The sequence below is a fragment of the Vigna unguiculata genome, chromosome 10 (assembly GCF_004118075.2).
Source record: "Vigna unguiculata cultivar IT97K-499-35 chromosome 10, ASM411807v1, whole genome shotgun sequence".
NCBI classification, from domain to species: Eukaryota; Viridiplantae; Streptophyta; class Magnoliopsida; order Fabales; family Fabaceae; genus Vigna; species Vigna unguiculata.
In genome coordinates this window covers 28,318,584-28,336,330 of record NC_040288.1, presented here as the reverse complement: position 1 = coordinate 28,336,330, position 17,747 = coordinate 28,318,584, and the positions used below count along the sequence as shown (strand labels likewise).

The following is a 17,747-nucleotide window of genomic DNA, read 5'->3' as shown; positions in this document are numbered from 1 at the left end:
AAAAAGGAGGACACCACGAGATTTTTATACTGGTTCACTCAAACCTGGGCTACATCCAGTTTGTCAAGGCAACCTTAGCTTGACTTTGCACTATTTCAAAAGTTTTACAAAGTATCCACCCTTACACTTCCAAAATATGCAAAAACACCACAAAAGACTCTTGAATCACACAAGAATCACACCAGCACAACAAGAACCCTCTTGCAGACCTGGAAAATCACCAGGCACACACACTAAGCTTGAGAAAGATCAAACCTTAGTGGTAGCACAACCTTGCCTACCACAAACCACTTTCTCCAAGCTTCAAACCAAGCCAAAAGCTCCAAGAATTGATCCAAGATCAATCTTCTACAGCTACAACACGTATGATCACGAAGGAAAGTTTCCACAAGTTTCCAAAACAAATTTGTGCTCTAAAATGATCAACAGACCTCTCTTTCGAAAATCACAGCTTAAATAGTCAAACTGTTACCAAATTCAACAGGTTGATTTTCAAATCAATCGGTTGATTTCACTTGCCTTAAGTGAAATTAGTCGATTAAAACTAAATCAACTAATTGAATTTGTTGCAATTTAAGACTACTGCAGCCAACCTTTTAACCTGTTACAAAGCCATTCAACAGATTAAAAGAGACATTTTAACCTGTTGAAAAACCATTCAACAGATTAAAAACACAATAAAGACCAAACTACATCTAATTAATACTATAGGGTCTACAACATGAATTACAAACTACAAATACACTTTCTTAATGATGTAACTACTTGGAGAACACACGTTCCAGCCTTGATCACCATGGATATCATCAAATCTCATTTCCTTCATCAATGTAGGTTTCATTCCAATGGTAATGGCTTCAAGATAGTTCAAAAGAGCTTCATTCAATCTTCATCAAATCTTCAAGAAGCAAACCACCTTGGCTTCTCATGTCAACAACTAGTTATGGGTACAAACTTTTACAGTGATCCGAAATGAAACGTGATCAACATAGAGTTTGAAGAAACTCTTCTTGCTTAGAGACAGATATGTTCGTTTCAAGAGATAATGTGGTTTTAAGATCTTAACAATGTTGGACACATGTGTACTCTTTATTGTGGAGATCGATACTTTCGCATAAGGGTGTTCGATTTGGACTGAAATAGGATTGAGTATCCTAGTAGAAGAAAGAATGCTCTTGCTTGTAACCATCTATCCTCAGTAAGGTTTTTCCAAGCATTCACGGTGCAGTTCATCCCAAACATGGTATGCAAGTTTAGTCCATTTTTATTATAATTTGTAGTGTAAATGTATAGATATTGTTTGTAATATTGGCTTTCTGTTGACTCTTGTGATAGTTGTTGTTAACTTTTCCCGATCACTTCCAAATATTTTGTGAGCATAAAGTTTTCTTTAATGATCCGGTCAAATTGTATGATCCTTTGTCAGAAAAGTTTGAAGTATACATGGACACAAATGAGGCTGGGAGGATGGTATTGTTTAGTTTTTGTCGATACGTTTCATTCTATGGGTTGAGTTCTCCTTGTTTCGTACATTTACATTATGTAGGAAACAATACCTTTCTTCACAGGATCTTCTCGACCCAAGGAATTGAAATAGTTTATAAGAGAGATTTGGCCAGTGCTTCCAACACCCAAGTTCAAGTTGGTTTTGCTGATTGTGAGAAAATATTAAGTATTTATGATGTTCAAGCATCTTCTTTGGTATGGTTTATATTTATAGTTATGTGTTTATAGTTTTCGTTTATAGTTATGTCGTTTTAACAAATTTTGTTTGAATGTAGTATCTGGATGCGAAGTTTGTTAAAGAATGCTTAGTGAAGGCGTAGAAAACCTACGTGCTGACAAATGGGCAATCACAATATTGGAACTGCAAAATTCATTGGATAGGCAGAAGTGCATTTTGTTGGCAAAAGCAAATACAAGTCAAATGCTAAAGCAAGATTTCGATGATGACAAAAGAAGCCTAAAAGCCATCTGGAAGTCAATATGAAGAACATGTGTTTTTATGTTTAAAGCTATCTTGTAAATTGTACTTAGATTAGTTAGAATTAACATGCAAAGATAAAAAATCTGGTATTGTTTACCAAATTCTTATCAGTTTATCCACTAAAGGCTTTGTTTACATAATCAATACTCATATTTTCCGGATTGCATGTTAGTGGATGGATGAATCCTGAATTTTTACCGCCAAATTTAACACCATTATAAAGTCATATCATTGGGAAACATGATTTGTGGCTACTAAATGCAAGTCTTTTCACCTTAGTGTGTCTTGTCTACCAACTTTATACATTTAGATTTGATTATATTATCTATTAGATAGTAAACTAATAATGCAGTGTTTGACATTGCTTCTAGTGCAGGAAACAATCAACAACTTCATTGCTTTAAGGCATTAGTATGTTGTACTACTCCGTCAAATTTAAGTATTTCACGTTTTTAGGCTTATTAAATGAGGGTATTATCGATGAAGATATGAAAGTCTTTTGAAGAAATTTTCAATATGCACAATTTAATTCATAGGCTAAAATGTAACTTTCCAATTGTTGAAACAAAACTTAGTATTATTACACATCTTAAGGACCACCTTGTACGTTTTATAAGGCTTATACTTATCAAATTGTGCTTTAGCCCTTCTACCAGTAGCACGTTCTTGATGTTGAAAGAGGATCCATTGCTTATGACTATGTTTCCAAGTATTCTCCCATTGATGTTATCTCCATAGGTCACAAATTAATCCTTCCTTCTTCAACTCTAACTTTGCAAACTTGGTCTTGTCACCTGTCATGTGTCTCGAACAGCCACTATCAAGGTACCACATATCTTTCTTTTCACCTTTTATGACCTGTAAAACAAATTTGTATTACTTGGTACCCTTTGATAGGTTGTGTCCATCGTGGTTACACCTTTCTAGATCTCTTCTGTAAAACAATGTAGATAGATCTCTTGTTTTTGAGATAGATGTGACCTTTGGTTGCCAAGATCTATATAGACACTTCAACACCTTAATGTTTAACTTCTCTTTGTCAAATTCCTTACCTAAACCTATGAGATGATTGACAATATGCATGAATCTCTTTTGTACTTCTGCTATAGACTCTCCTTGTTGCATCTTGAATAGGTCATACTCTTGAATCAAGACATACTTTCTTGCTCTCTTCACGTCATTAGTTCCCTCATGCGTCACTTCAAGCACCTCCAACATTTCCGTTGCACTCTTATGATAGACCTTGTAGCACGAAAATGAAGAGGAGAAGGTCCATGGCTGTAGCGAAAATGGAGTGAAATGGAGGAGTGGATTCAAACTTGGAGGCTTTTGAAGCAATGAAGGTGAAATAAAAAGGAAACCTAGAAGAGAAATCTATTCTAGGGAAGGATGCAAGGAAAATGAGAAAGGAAATAAAATACAAATGCATGACTTGATCTCCAAGTTGCTCAGGGAACCATTGGATGCAAAGGAGCTAGGATCTCGCGCCAAGTGTCCTCTTTTAGATGTCTCATGCATTATTACACTTGGCACCATGTGGAAGGAGTCTTTAGAGAGTAATTCTCAGCCAAGGCATAATTGGGCTTGAATTAGCCCAATTTGCAAGCTAATCAACAAGTTTAATAAAACATGGCCTAACAATTGGCCCAAAATAAAAGTTATTCTAATGCTTCAATCATGTGTGCTCTCATATTTTGATGTCTTCTTTAGCGCATGAGAACAACATATAAAGCCCATGATGAATTTGATCCTCTTGAGGCAAGCCCATTTGGATCCTTCTAAGCATGTCTCTTGTTATTGGACCTTTGATTGGGCTTGGATCTTTAGGAGCATGATGGCCATGGATTAGGCCTTGAGCATGATTTGGGCTTAGGCGTTGGCCCAAGCTATAAGCCTTGTTGGGATCACATCATCTTACACTGGGAAACTCTAAAAAACTCGTCCATGTTTAAGGATGATGTGAGGATATTCTTTATATTGTAGTCATATTGAGCTCTTCTCCTTTCTTCCTTTGTCCATTGAGTCTAGGGCTTGTCAACCTACACATTTTCAACAGTATGCTTAGGAGTGTAGGGTCCATTTAGGATTGCATCCCATATTCCTTGATCTATTGATTCAATGAAGATTTTCATCCTAATTTTCTAAAATTGGTAATTGATACCACTAAACATAGGGGGACTATGAATAGAGGCACCCTCAGCAAAGGGGAGCTTGTTTTCAGCCATTTTAAATAGTTCAAAAATAATTTTAGGATCACACTTTAGTAAATTTCAAGTACCTAGCTCGAGATACCAATTGTAAGTTTTGAAATTGTTGAAATGCCAAAAGGGGGGTTCAATTGGCTAGTTAAAAAATAAAGTGACTTTTAAAAGCCTAATACAGTTTTTAATTGAATCAAATCAACCACCAGGTATGGATGCAAACACTCCTGGACTGGACACTTTTAATCGATCAAAAATAGAGTTAGTCGATTGATTTCATTAAAATGATACAAACAGAAACAATACTGATAGAATCAACAGGTTAAATCACAAAAAATAGTCGACTGAAAAACTAGGAAAAGTGCATAAATGTGAATTTGTGATTTAAAGCAAGATCAATATGAAAGGTCGGTCAAGATAGGTTCAAATGAGTTATACAAACATGAGCAAAGTTGCAAATAACACCGGATCACACAAGAATGTCAAAAAGATGATTTAGATCATAATGTTTTAAACTTTAAAGTGTAATACAAGATAGAAGAGTTAGAGAAAATTTGAATGCACAAGATTTTTATATTAGTTCAATCAAACTTGAGCTACATCCATTTAGCCAAGGCAACTCGAGCTTGACTTTGAACTATTTCAAAAGATTTACAAAGTTCACAACATTATACTTTTAAAATATGCAAGAACACTACACAATGATTTTTGAATCACACAAGAATGAACCCACACAACAAGACACCTCTTTTATACCTGGAAAACCACCAAGCACAACCTAAAAGCTTAAGAAATACCAAACCTTAGTGGTGGCACAGCCTTTCCTACCATAACCACCCTCTTCAAGCTTCAAACACTAAGCAAAATGCTTCAAGAATGATCCAATATCAATATTCACCAGCTACACGTTGTATGAGACGTAGTTTGCACTGCCTATCATAGTAAGTCTGACTTACTATGACAGGTTTCTGCAGTGTCATAAAAAGCGCGCATTTTCTATGACTCCTGAAAGTATGACACCAGAATACCTATCATAGTAAGCTCATTTTACCTATCATTATAAGCCCATTTTCCAGTAGTGGAGCTCTCTCTTTCTCCTCCCTCGCCTACTACATATTCAGATAACCTTGGCGCAGTGTTACTTACTATCAATCCCATATTTCATTCAAAAACAAAGCATTTTGCTCTTTATGTCCACCATGTATGTGACCACGTTCGCAAGAAACATCTTCATGTTCAACATATCCCAGCCCAACTTCAGCTTGCATATGCTCTCACAAAACCTGTCTCAAGAGATAATTTTCAAAATTTTTGTGATAAACTTAGGGTCTCTAGATTGCAGCATCCACCCTAAGTTTATGGGGGCGTGTTAAGGGTATATGCAGTATACCTCTATTGTAACCGTAATATAGTTATTTTCTGTTAGTTAGTTCTCCTCTAGGCTCTCTTTCTGTTAATTAGTTTTTCTCTCTAGGCTTGCCTATATCAAAAGCTTCTTCTCCTTGTATCAAACACACCTTTCAATAATACTCATGCAATATTCCTGCAACATCATTATCTCTCTCTGGTTCAATATCACCACAATAACGAATGAAAGGCGATGAACAGAACGGAAGTAGAAAAAAACTAGAAAAAAAAGAGTTAAACATAACATATTTTGTACTAGTGTTACTTGCTTCTTTCATTACAATAATTAATGGAAGCAAATTAATGAAAATTTGAATGTATTGATCATCATGTTAATATGCTTTGATTTAAGTCAATGTAAAATTTATTAAAAATAAACCATTGAATGAAGCTAATAGTATGTATTTTTGCCTTACTATTTTTTTTTTCACGTTGAAACTCTCTTGTAAAATTATTTCCAAACATGCCATTGGTAAAGAGAAAAGTATGTCATGTGTAAAGGAATAACATATTCTCCTGCTAATATTCTTTCTTAATACTCAACATTTACTTCCTTCCTTGTTGTCCATATAAATCTCAAATTAGAATTAGTGTTTCCTTCTTTTTTACAAGTTTAAATTCATAATATTCCTTGCACTAATTATTTTTAAATTATAACACTCTTAATCAATACGAGTGAAGAAATGTATTGGCAAAATTTAAGAAATAACAGTATGGCAAAGACAACGTTATAAAATAGTATTAACAATTAAATGAAAAATCTGGTAATTAAAACATATGAAGAGTGTTACTGTAAGAGGGGTTCATTAATTAGAATCCAGACAACTTCGATTCTCAAAATCTCACAGTGGAGTCACAAGCATTTTTTATTTTTTTTGTAAGAACAAACTACAAAAAAACTTGGTGTATATTAGTTTTCTCCAAAGCACGCGTCTTTCACTGTCTTCGTGCCTACATAAATACAGCAATTTGTAACAGAAACAGCAACCAAATGAACTCCAATACATCATATAGGTTTTAACCATTGCGCCTATGTTCAATAGCCTAATACACATACTATCCTGATATCAGTCATTGCATGGTAGAAAAGATGGCACTGTGAGTGTAACGCCCCAATTAATTAATGAGTGTAATTAAAAGAAAATGTCACTTGATTATAATACAATAGTGCAGTTTCGGAGTTTAAACATGAGGTCATACAACTAAGGCACACCACGGTGCCGCCAAAAACTAATGAACATCATAAACAGTCTGTTGGAAATACGAGCATAAGTAAAACTGACAAATACATAGGCCGTAGCCCTCAAGATATTCCAAGAAAACTAAGCTGTAGAGTCGCCTCTTCCCTGATGACCACGATTATCCCTCGCATCTGCTCCCATCAATAAATTGATGATCATCGCGAAGATAGAAACACAACATACAAAGCAACCAACAAGAAAAGGGTAAGCTAGAGCCAACAACATATTTATCATACAATTAAATATACTTTCACCATTCAATACCAACACAACATTCAAGCATATTAAGACTTTTCAATCAATACACTACGACTCGACTCGACTCATCCGGATACGTATAACCTGGTCGGATTTAGCGGATGCTTGCACTTGTGGTGGATACCTCTGCTCAACCCCGAGCTGCTCAACCCTGAGCTATGTGTTACAAGTGTTACAATGAATCGAATTTCCCTCACCACAAGGTTAGCCCTTACTGAATTTCAGGCCTCCTGCTACTCTCACCACAGGAGTCAGTCCGCTCTAAGTGAGACTAACTGGCTCCTTAGAGTGTCAGGATGCAACCTTAATGTCGCAACCGGAATCGCGACGGGAAGGCGAATCGAAAAAAGAAATGGGTTTAAAAAAGATTTAGGAGTCGCCACCATAATTATTCTGGAAAACTATGGAAAACCATAAAGATAAGACAAGTCTGCGAAAAACCATATTTTGGATTCGGGAGTCGGTTACACGTAGGGAAGGTGTTAGCACCCTATCGCGCCCGCCCAAGGGCGGTACCTTTAATTAAAAAATGCAAAGTTGATGTGGTTTTCAAAATATTAACTTTTCCCAAAAAAAAAATAAGACAAAAAAAAACTAAAAAGAAACAAAAATAATATTTTTTTGTTTTTTGGGCCCGACAAGGATTGACCTTGGTCCTACGTATTCTCATTAAAAATGAGAAATCAGGGTTACGTAGTTCTTAAAAAGATATTTGAAAAAAAATAATTGAGAAAAAAAAAAATTTGATTTGTTGCCTAAGAATCCCTTCATACGCTTTTGTCATTTCCTCATTATCACGCCTCAGATCCACATACTCATGTCGGAGACTTTGAAGCTCGTTAATTAATTTGGCATTTTTTAATTTCATCTTCTCGATCTCTTCTTTTAGCCCTTTCACCTCCTCAGACTCAGCAGGTTCCAATCGCTCCGGAGCAGGGGAGTCCGATTTGAAAGGTAACTTGATCATATTAACCCTTTCCAGAATCCATCGTCGGTAAGATATTTTCCCGTCCATTACCCATGGCCTTGGGTCTTTTTCTGCACGCAAAACCTCACCCCAAGCACTCCTAACTCGTCGAATTAGATCTTGAGAAATTCCTTCTTCATAATAAGTCCATATGGCGACCAAAGATTCTGGAGTTGGAGAGCTCTTATTTGGACACCCAAACTGTCGTTGCGCCAGAACAGGGTTATAATTCACACAACTTCTGGTACCTATCAGAGGGACGTTAGGGAAATCCCCACAAGAAATGACATGCGACTTGGGCAGCCCAGGGACACACCATCTAATCTTTCCCCCATCCAAACCTGCACAGAATTGGGCCCATTCTTTCGCCCCTCGAATTTCAACGCCGCCATGTGGCAATTCCCCAATCTGACATTCAGCATTTACTGTACCCAAGCGGACTCGGGATATAAACCATACATACAATATAGGTACACAGCATAACATCTTCTTCCTCTTGAGTGCGTAGCACAAATTCAAACCCCCGTACACATCAGCTAGAACCGCAGTGACTGGACTTTCTGAATGAATCTTGTAAGCAACAAACACATCGATGGCCGTTTGATCAATAAAATTCTCCATGTTAGGGAAGAGCACGACTCCATATAGTGTGAGAGCCAACACATCCATGAACGTCTCCCCTATCTCTTTCTCAGCCAAACGACGCAAGTGCCCTTCTAAATATCCTTGGGGGATCCCCCTCGAGTTGCCCTTGGAGGCCATTTTACTCTCTAGCTCAGCAGGGTGTACCTTCAAGATTCCTGCCAACGTAGAGATAGATGCTCGTTGCTTAGAATATCTGTAAGGGACTTTATCTTCCACCGACAAACCCAAAATCTGCTCGAACTCTTCTACTACTGGTGTCAACTGAAAATCCTGGAAGGTGAAACATCTGAGCTGCGGATCATAATATTGGGCCAAAGCGGTGACTGCCGACGCTTGGACTTCCACATTCAACAACCTCAATAAGTTCCCATATTGCTTCTTGAAAGCGTTCCTCTGTATAGTCTTCATTTGTTGCACTATTTCCCTTAAACCATTCAGATTGCTATCTATAACCCTGATAGGTAACTTCTTCTTCAAGGCATCCGACCCTAAATTCCCTCCGACTTGAAATCCCATGTTAATTTCTTGTGTTTCTTTTTTTTTCACAAACTCAATCACAGCCTTAAAATTTCTGACCTAGAATCACAAGAAATGTTATGGCATGGCATGACAAAGTACATGTTATGCATGAACAAATAATCACAATGCATGTATGATGATGCCGTGAAAGAAAGTACAGACACATGACTTCATTGCTAATTCAAATAAAGCGAGAAAAATAAGATGAGAATTAAGGTAATGCACATGTCTCCCCTTGTGCCTTATCAGAGGTTCGATGCCTAATGGTCCTAAGGTAAAATATATGCGCTCACCAGGATAGTTCCCTAATACTTAAGGATCAAGGACACTAGAGCTATGGCCTACTTCTAGGCATTTCCCACAACAGTTGGTAGACAACAAGATGTGGGAGTACCAACGAAGTAAATAAACTCTAGCTGGGGTTCTCACAATGACCACTTGGGAAGTTCATCCACTGTGGCACTGCTACACAATCCCCTCTAACTCTAAGTTACACAGACCCGGGTATAGGGCCCCGCTCATGATATGCACAAAGTGTGTGTGTGTGGAGGGAGGATGATGCATACCATAACCCCCACCTGCAAAACAACCAGAAAACTTCCCAGGCGGATATATAACAAAATATGCGAAACAATTTACACACAATCATTCCAAGAGATAGATATAAATAAATTAAAATAGAGACAAGAATATACAAATAAAAAAAGAGACAAAATAATAATAATAATAATAATAATAATAATAATAATGAAATAAAAGAAAGGGGAAAAAAAGAAATAAAAGAAAATAAATAAATAAAAAAGAAAGAAAAAAAAGGAAAACCACATTCAGTCCGCATATCTAATTAAATAGCTTGACTCTCTAGCTTCCCTAGTGGAGTCGCCAGCTGTCGCAACCGGAATCGCGACGGGAAGGCGAATCGAAAAAAGAAATGGGTTTAAAAAAGATTTAGGAGTCGCCACCATCATTATTCTGGAAAACTATGGAAAACCATAAAGATAAGACAAGTCTGCGAAAAACCATATTTTGGATTCGGGAGTCGGTTACACGTAGGGAAGGTGTTAGCACCCTATCGCGCCCGCCCAAGGGCGGTACCTTTAATTAAAAAATGCAAAGTTGATGTGGTTTTCAAAATATTAACTTTTCCCAAAAAAAAATAAGACAAAAAAAAAACTAAAAAGAAACAAAAATAATATTTTTTTGTTTTTTGGGCCCGACAAGGATTGACCTTGGTCCTACGTATTCTCATTAAAAATGAGAAATCAGGGTTACGTAGTTCTTAAAAAGATATTTGAAAAAAAATAATTGAGAAAAAAAAAAGATTTGATTTTTTTTAGAGGTGAACCTGACAAGGACTGACCCTGCTCCTACGTATCTCACGGTGGAGAATCAAGGATCACGTAGTTCTTAAAAAGATATCTTGTTTAAAAACGTTGATGTTTTTGTATTTTGAAATTTTATATATTTTTTGGTGTTTTTGAATTATTTGAAAACATGTGTCATACGATGCGAGTGATCGGGCAGACACTAAAAGGGAGAGAAAATTATTTTAGTATTTTTTAAATTATTTGGAAGAAAGTGTCACACGACGCGGGCGGTCGGACAGACACAATAAAAATGAAAGAGAACCATTTTTTTGATTTTTTTCTATATTTTAATTTTTATAATGTTCGAATATAATTGTTTTCTTTTTTTTAAATAAAATAAATAAAAATAAATAAATAAATAAGTAAATTTATAAAAGGATGAAAATATTTAAGATGGATAAAAGTGGAAAACAAAAAAGTAAGGGTGCACGAGTAATTGGTGGGGTGCACAAAGCAAATACAACAACAAACCCAAAAACAAAAGACAAAGGCATGGGGTGCAGGGGTATCACATGTGAGAGGTGCGTGAAGTAACAGGTGGGGTGCGTGCGGTAAATAAAGGAATGTGCTAAGGAAACGCAAAACAGAGGTGTAAGAATTAAAAAAGGGGTGTACACGAAGAAAAGAAAAAAGGAGGGTGGGGTTGAGGTAAAAGAGGGGGTGCGTGTGGTAACTCAAAGCCTGCAGCCCCCCCTTTTTTTCTTTTTTTCCAGAAAACCCTAACAAAAGGGTTCCTCCCCTCACATGGCAGCCGCTTCTCCTTGACACCACCACGACTCCGACCTCTGACCTCTGGGACCGCGCCTGCACCGCCTGACTCACCAGTGACGATGCCGACCACCGTCGCAAGCCCCGCCGGCGACGACGTCGTTATTCGATCCGCCTCGCGTGAGGTACCTCTACGCCAACATACGGCCAGCTTGCCGGCGGCGTCAATCGACGCCGGAGACGTCGCTCTCGTTCTCGGCAGCGGCAGCGGCGTCCACCACAGACGTTGACGGCGAGAACCCCGAGACGCTCGACCTTCACTCTCCCTCTCTCAGGCTCGAGTCGCGCTGCTCTCGCGACACCCAGGGTCGCTACGATTTCCGTTCAAAGCTCCGAACCGCCGGCGGCCTCGCCGCCGGCGATGGTTTCTACTCCTTTGCCTATCTCTGTGCTATGATTGGATGTGACTGATCGGAGAAAATGAGACTAGAATGGGGTTTTGATCCGATGCAGTATTGGATTGCATGGGTGAGGGCTGTGATTCTGATTTTCGTGCAGGTGGATGAACTTGAAGGTGAGTCAAGACAGATGTTGGCTCGTTCGTGTGCTAGTTGTGTGTTGGTGAAAACGAGTATGTGACAGTGATGATGACAAATGAATGTGATTCTGGTTGTTTGTGGTGTTGTGTTTGGGTTCTGGCTTGGCAGTCTTGCAGGTGAAGGTGATGAGGGAAAGATGATGGTGGCGAGAGAGATTGAGATTGAGGATGAGGTTATTTTCCAGCACTCACCCGGACAACAGTAACATCCAAACAAGAACATATCTTAACAGATAAAATAAAAAATAAAATAAAAGAAATTGTGCTCTGTTCTTTATTGTACCAGTTGCAATGGGAATAAACAAAAGAATAACCATGCTCATTCCAAACCATCCATACATTCATGAACATCAATATCAAATTAACATAAGCTCTAATTCATACACCCATGAACATCAACAACAACATCAAGTCACGGTAACATAAACTAAAGAGGAGTTAAGAACACTTACCGTGAAAATAAAACTTAATGCACTAACAGCTTTGTTTCCGTTTCCAAATTTGACTCCTTCTCTCCCTCACTGATTTCTAGTGCCCTCTCCCCTCTCTGTAGTAATTCAAAAAAAGACCCCTCCTCTCATGAATCTTCCCCTTTTTATTATGTAACCCTCTACACCTTCCAATTTTGAAATTTGGGACCAGACTGAGAGCAGATGTTGCTTCCTGCTCCTTCAGCCATCATGACCATGCCACAGACCTTTCCCAATACAAAACCATGATAGCATAGCATGCTTGGGTCTGACAAAAGAGAGGCTTTACGTTACCTTTTTCTTTCCCCTTTCCCTTCTCTCTGTTTTTTCTTTTTTTTTCTTTTTATTTTTTTTTTATTAAACTAGAATGAGAGACGTAAAACAAAAAAAGGAGCTGTAATAATAGAAAGAAAAATAATGTAATAACTAAAATAAAATATATAAAAAAAATAATAATAATAATAATAAAATAAATAGATAATTATTTTTCTCAAACCAAAACATATTTTTTCTTTTCTTTTCTTAATTATTTATTTATTTATTCTTCTCAATTGAACTTTAATTAATTAATTATTTATTTATTTATTTTATTTTATCATTGTTACCCGGACGAAATTGGATGCAACCTTAACTTGAATCCTTACTTAGTTATACAGATGGGGCACCACCATGGACACCCACTAATAGGGGCCATGAAATTACGCCCGATCACTAAAGCGCGACCTCGGAGGTCTCACCTAGAGACCCCAAGGAATTTACACGCTGACACGGACCAACATTCATAACTCAGCAATAAGAGAACATTAAATCATATTTACATTTCCATACCAACCCCTGAGATTAATTCCTCATACGCATCATGTTTCGAATCTATACCTCTGATCATCACCACCCCATGAGTCTAGGGCCTCATCTCATATCAATAACGTGTTCCTTTAGTTCCAAACCACTCATTCATTTCACATGCCAAGCATACATAACATTCCATTATATACATGTTTCTCATTATACCATTCATTTCCAAACCAATACTAACCATCCAGAAACAACCAAACATCTAAACAGCACACTGTCTCGCCCAGCCCCTCGCTCAGGGCTGAAGGGTCTCACTCAGGCGAGATGGTCTCCCCCAGACGAGCTCCCCCTTCGCCTAGGCGAGGGCTCGAGAAGGGAGCAGAAGCACTCGCGGGATCTCGCTTAGGCGAGACCCCTTTCGCCTGGGCGAGATGCTCGCTCGCTCAAAAACCACAGTGGGTTGCCTGGGCGACCATTCGTGGAGAAAAAGGCTTAGACAAGCCTCTGTTAATCTCGCCTAGGCGAGACTAGCTCGCTTGGGCGAGTTTATCAGTGTCTGCCACTGTTTTCACCTGCAACAGACGCGAATACATACCACAAGCAACAATCCCACCGTATCATACATCCATATCAACAGGCAAACACAAGGAGATCACCAACCACATAAAATAGCAAACTCGTACCAAACAAACCGAAGGGTTCTAACTTCCCTTACTTGGAAATGGGTTTGCATGGGACTTCTACACTGAAACAAGGAGCACAACAGCTCTAGAACCCGACTCGCAAACTGGAACAGTAAGTTAAACGAGTCATTATAGAGTTTCCCACTGTGACTACGAAACTACACTAGACAGAGCCGATAAGGTGAAAGAGTACTTACGTTAGCAGAACAATGGCCAAGATGGAACGTGAATCGGAAGAACGTCGGAACCCTAGCGAAAGTAAAAGGCGGCTGCGGCTCTAAGACAAGGACAATAGTTTTCTGAAAATGTGAAGAAGTGCAATGTTTAGGGCAGACCTAGTGACTTTATTTGTTGGGCCGGCCTTAGGCCCACTTAGAAGGGCAGCCCACTAACTTTAGGGTAGAAATAAAAAGGGGGTCTCATATTCTGCCCAACAAGAAAATTTTCGACCTCGAAAATAAAGACTCACCAGGTAAACAAATGTGGATGTGATTTTCTCATGTCCTCCTTTAACTCCCAAGTCGAGTCACCCGTTCTCCGATCCCAGATGACTTTTACAAGACTAACGGTCTTTCCACGGCGTTCCTCAACCTTGCTATCCTCAAGAGCGATGGGTGGTACTTCCACGGTGAGGGCTTCCCTAATCTGTATATCTTCGGCTTCTAACACATGAGCTGGGTCAAACACGTACTTCCTCAACTGTGAGACGTGAAACACTGGGTGAAGGTTTGCCAACTGTGGGGGTAAGGCAATCTCGTAAGCCACTGGTCCAATCCTTCGTTATTTGTTCACTGATTAACCTTGGGTTTATATCAACTATTTTTTATCCTTCGTTATTTGTTCACTGATCCTCAACTTGCATCATACTTGTTCTAATCTATGTAGATGATATTATGGTCACAAGCACCTCATTATCTGCCATTCAGACTCTTATCATTAGACTCAACAAAAAATTCTCGCTCAAGGATCTTGGCAAGCTTCATTACTTTCTAGGTCTTGAAACCCATTGGCAATCAAGTGGATCGCTTCTTCTTACCCAAACAAAATATGCAAATCAACTCCTATCTAAAGCAAGCATGACTTCTGCAAAACCTCAGCTAACACCAGTGATAACCTCTCTCAAGCTAACCATGGATGGATCTGAAGCGTTTTCGGATCCCACCGTATATCGGGAGATTGTTGGAGCTCTACAATACCTTACATTCACTCGACCTGATCTCACATATGCAGTTAACAAGGTCTCTCAGTTTATGCACCAACCACACCTACAGCATTGGCAAGCACTTAAATGCATTTTAAGATATGTTGTTGGAACCACTCGTTTTGGTATTCGTTTCACACCAAAAACTAATCTTACCCTTCGTTGCTTTGCAGATGTTGACTGTGGTTCAGATCCCATTGATAGAAAATTAACCTCCGGGTTTTGCATATATTTAGAATCAAATCTCCTCACGTGGTCCTCCAAAAAGTAAGTTGTTGTATCCCGCAACAAAACCACTGAAGCAGAGTTTCACAGCATTGCCTCCGCCACATCTGAACTTTCTTGGATCGTTTCGCTTCTCAAACAGCACTGAAAAAGAGGAATCTATGACGACTTATTATGACAGGTATAAGCCACCTATCATAATAAGTTGACCGGTGGCATTTTTGTAATAAAAGTAACAGTTATTATGACTGGTAAAAAGGAATCTATCATAATAAGTGAGAAGGGAAAATTTGTTATGACAGGTGCAGAGGACCAATCATAGTAGATGGGCATGATGGCAAAATTGAAATTATGTTAAAAATATATTATGACAGATTTACGGAAACATGTCATAATATCTTCAAATCCCTAATTTTTTTTCTTCCCTCTTTTCTTTTTCTCTTTCTCGTCTCCATTTTCTCCAACATTCAGAAGCATAGTTTCTTTCTCGAAACAGTCATTCGCGCACCGTTCTCACGCCTTTCGCTCACCTTCCACTCGTCGTTCGCTCACCTTTCGCTCGTCGTCCGCTCGTTGTTTGCGCGTCGTTCGCACTATTCGCATGCCATTTGCGTGTCGTCCGCACTGTACGTGCGTCGTCCGCGAGCTGTCCACTCGTCCTTTGCGCACCGTCCGTGCGTCTTCTGCACTGTTCGCATGTCGTCTGCGTGCCGTCTGCACTGTCTGCGCGCTGTCCGTGAGCAGTTTGCTCATCCTCCGTGCACCATCCGCGAGTTGTCCGCGCGTCACCCGTGTACCATCCGCGAGCTGTCCGCGCGTCCTCCCTGCACCGCGCGCCGTTCGCCCTCCTTATGTTGCTCTTTTTCAGGAATTGATATAATTTGTCTTTATCTCAAGAATTGTTCCTTCTATTGTGCACCTTCTGACTCTTCCCTTCATCCTTGATTATCCCAAGTGGCTGGTGAGTTGTTTTTAGCTTCTGGAATTTTTCTCTTTCATCAATGCATGTTGGACACATATCACACAAGCAACCAAGTTTTTTCTTCTGTTTGTTAAATGATTAGATTCAACACATGTCATCTTCTACAGGCTAAGGTTGGTCAGTGGAAAGAGTGTGAGTCTGCTTTACAACGCCTAAGGGGAAAGCATGCTGATGTTTATCAAGAGGCCGCTGAAATCAGAGTATACAACAAGTTCTTGGTTTGGTTTGGAATTGTTTGGTCTGGTGATATGAAAGTTATTTGTAGGTAAATTGAATGGGAAGGAAAATGGTAAAATAGAAAAATCATTAAAAAAAAATCGGACTTACTATGACGTAGTTTGGATTGCCTATCATAGTAAGTCTGACTTACTATGACAGGTTTCTGTAGTGTCATAAAAAGCGCGCATTTTCTATGACTCCTGAAACTATGACACCAGAAAACCTATCATAGTAAACTCGTTTTACCTGTCATTATAAGCCCATTTTCCAGTAGTGGAGCTCTCTATTTCTCCTCCCTCGCCTACTACATATTCGGATAACCTTGGCGCAGTGTTACTTACTATCAATCCCATATTTCATTCAAAAACAAAACATTTTGCTCTTTATGTCCACCATGTATGTGACCACGTTCGCAAGAAACATCTTCATGTTCAACATATCCCAGCCCAACTTCAGCTTGCATATGCTCTCACAAAACCTATCTCAAGAGATAATTTTCAAAAATTTTGTGATAAACTTAGGGTCTCTAGATTGCAGCATCCACCCTAAGTTTATGGGGGCGTGTTAAGGGTATATGCAGTATACCTCTATTGTAACCGTAATATAGTTATTTTTTGTTAGTTAGTTCTCCTCTAGGCTCTCTTTCTGTTAATTAGTTTTTCTCTCTAGGCTTGCCTATATCAAAAGCTTCTTCTCCTTGTATCAAACACACCTTTCAATAATACTCATGCAATATTCATGCAACATCATTATCTCTCTCTGGTTCAATATCACCACAATAACGAATGAAAGGCGATGAATAGAACGGAAGTAGAAAAAAAACTAGAAAAAAAAAAGAGTTAAACATAACATATTTTGTACTAGTGTTACTTGCTTCTTTCATTACAATAATTAATGGAAGCAAATTAATGAAAATTTGAATGTATTGATCATCATGTTAGTATGATTTGATTTAAGTCAATGTAAAATTTATTAAAAATAAACCATTGAATGAAGCTAATAGTATGTATTTTTGCCTTACTATTTTTTTTTTCACGTTGAAACTCTCTTGTAAAATTATTTCCAAACATGCCATTGGTAAAGAGAAAAGTATGTCATGTGTAAAGGAATAACATGTTCTCCTGCTAATATTCTTTCTTAATACTCAACATTTACTTTCTTCCTTGTTGTCCATATAAATCTCAAGTTAGAATTAGTGTTTCCTTCTTTTTTACAAGTTTAAATTCATAATATTTCTTGCACTAATTATTTTTAAATTATAACACTCTTAATCA

General features: G+C 38.4%; 1 protein-coding gene across 1 annotated transcript; it reads right to left on the bottom strand.

The window, feature by feature from the left end:
* Positions 1 to 5,075: 5,075 nt before the first annotated feature.
* LOC114165489 lies at positions 5,076 to 9,222 on the bottom strand. Its single transcript, XM_028050100.1, has 2 exons — positions 7,868 to 9,222; positions 5,076 to 5,193 (listed from the first exon to the last, which is right to left on the bottom strand). The coding sequence occupies exons 1-2, from the start codon at positions 9,220 to 9,222 to the stop codon at positions 5,076 to 5,078; spliced, it is 1,473 nt and encodes a 490-aa protein (XP_027905901.1).
* Positions 9,223 to 17,747: the final 8,525 nt, after the last annotated feature.

Bases quoted from the DNA above. Each gene is read 5' to 3' on its own strand.
- LOC114165489 (XM_028050100.1), bottom strand. From the start codon at position 9,222: ATGGGATTTCAAGTCGGAGGGAATTTAGGGTCGGATGCCTTGAAGAAG. The intron at 5,194-7,867 runs GTATGAAGGGAT...TCATACTTTCAG, and splicing joins AATGAGGAAATGACAAAAGC to GAGTCATAGAAAATGCGCGC.